General features: G+C 39.0%; 1 protein-coding gene across 1 annotated transcript in view; it reads left to right on the top strand.

Moving 5' to 3' along the window:
• Positions 1–1,074, top strand: part of LOC119591128 (SCY1-like protein 2) — a gene marked incomplete at its 5' end in the record, with an annotated part of 331,697 nt that overhangs the window by 320,741 nt on the left and 9,882 nt on the right. The window contains 1 exon segment of the mRNA XM_037939842.1: positions 928–942. Coding sequence (XP_037795770.1) covers positions 928–942 — 15 coding nt within the window.

Raw genomic sequence — 1,074 nt, 5'->3', positions numbered from 1 at the left:
CTATACACGCTCATCATCACACCATCATTGCCAGAGGTGATTTAATTTCTTATTTTTCTATGTGTAATTAACCGTTCGAAATGTTGCGAGTGTTTTCATGATGTAATTACCAAAGCCTTAATGGTACCAACGAACCAGGCAAAAAATGAGTTATTCTTCGTATGTTCTGAAAAGGTAATGCAGTGTGTTCATTACTCTATTGGATTTGTACAAAGTTATTTAATGAATGGTGATATTTACAGTATATATAGCTTTCCTATGCATTGTTGATGCAACTTTTGTCCCATAGTCCATGAACTATGAATCATAAACCTGAGCTATTGTTCATAATCCATGAGTCCGTGAATTGTTGTTTATAGTCTGTGATTTGTTGTTAATAGTCCCAGAAACTTTGCTATTAGTCCATGGACACCAAGTTTAGAGTTTGCTTTACCAGAAAGTCGGAGCAGGCCCAATCCATTTTTTTTCTTTTCTTTTCTTTTCTAGGTAACAGCTTATTGGCTACTGTTTTTAATCTGTAAAATGAATCAATTTCCTGAGCTTTCATAACTAAAGTTAAATAGACCAGGAAAATAAATAATGTAATAATAATAACTGTAATAAAGAAAACTGATATAAAAAGAACGTACTGTGTTCTAAACGCGAAGTTTAGCTGAAAAGCGACGGAGAAGTTTCCTATGTTATGTTTCCCTTATCCACCCAACGACCGAAATGTTCGAAGGTGCGAATAAGGGAAATTGTATCCTGTACATACAAACCAAGGACACGTTATTATCACACAACACCATATCGTGCAGACCGTACATTAATAATAACAAAAATGATTATTAAGTCCGACCTCGTTCTTCCCAGCCGTGGAAGAATCGAGCGTCGGGCTTCGCTATCTGACCGTGACTAATTCCCGTGTTTCTCCTTCTCCCCAAACAGCTCTCCCGCACCCTGGTAAGTGGGGGTCCTTCGTGTGGGGGATCTCTCTACTCCCCCCGGCGCCTCAACCCTTCCCCGCCTCTCTGCCTCAGCCCCCAGGTCAAAGGCTGTCCTTCGAGAAACTCTCATATAAATATATATACATAT

The sequence above is a fragment of the Penaeus monodon genome, chromosome 28 (genome assembly GCF_015228065.2).
Source record: "Penaeus monodon isolate SGIC_2016 chromosome 28, NSTDA_Pmon_1, whole genome shotgun sequence".
NCBI lineage: Eukaryota > Metazoa > Arthropoda > Malacostraca > Decapoda > Penaeidae > Penaeus > Penaeus monodon.
Note: the sequence above shows the minus strand (reverse complement) of the source record. Positions and strands in the feature narration are given on the sequence as shown.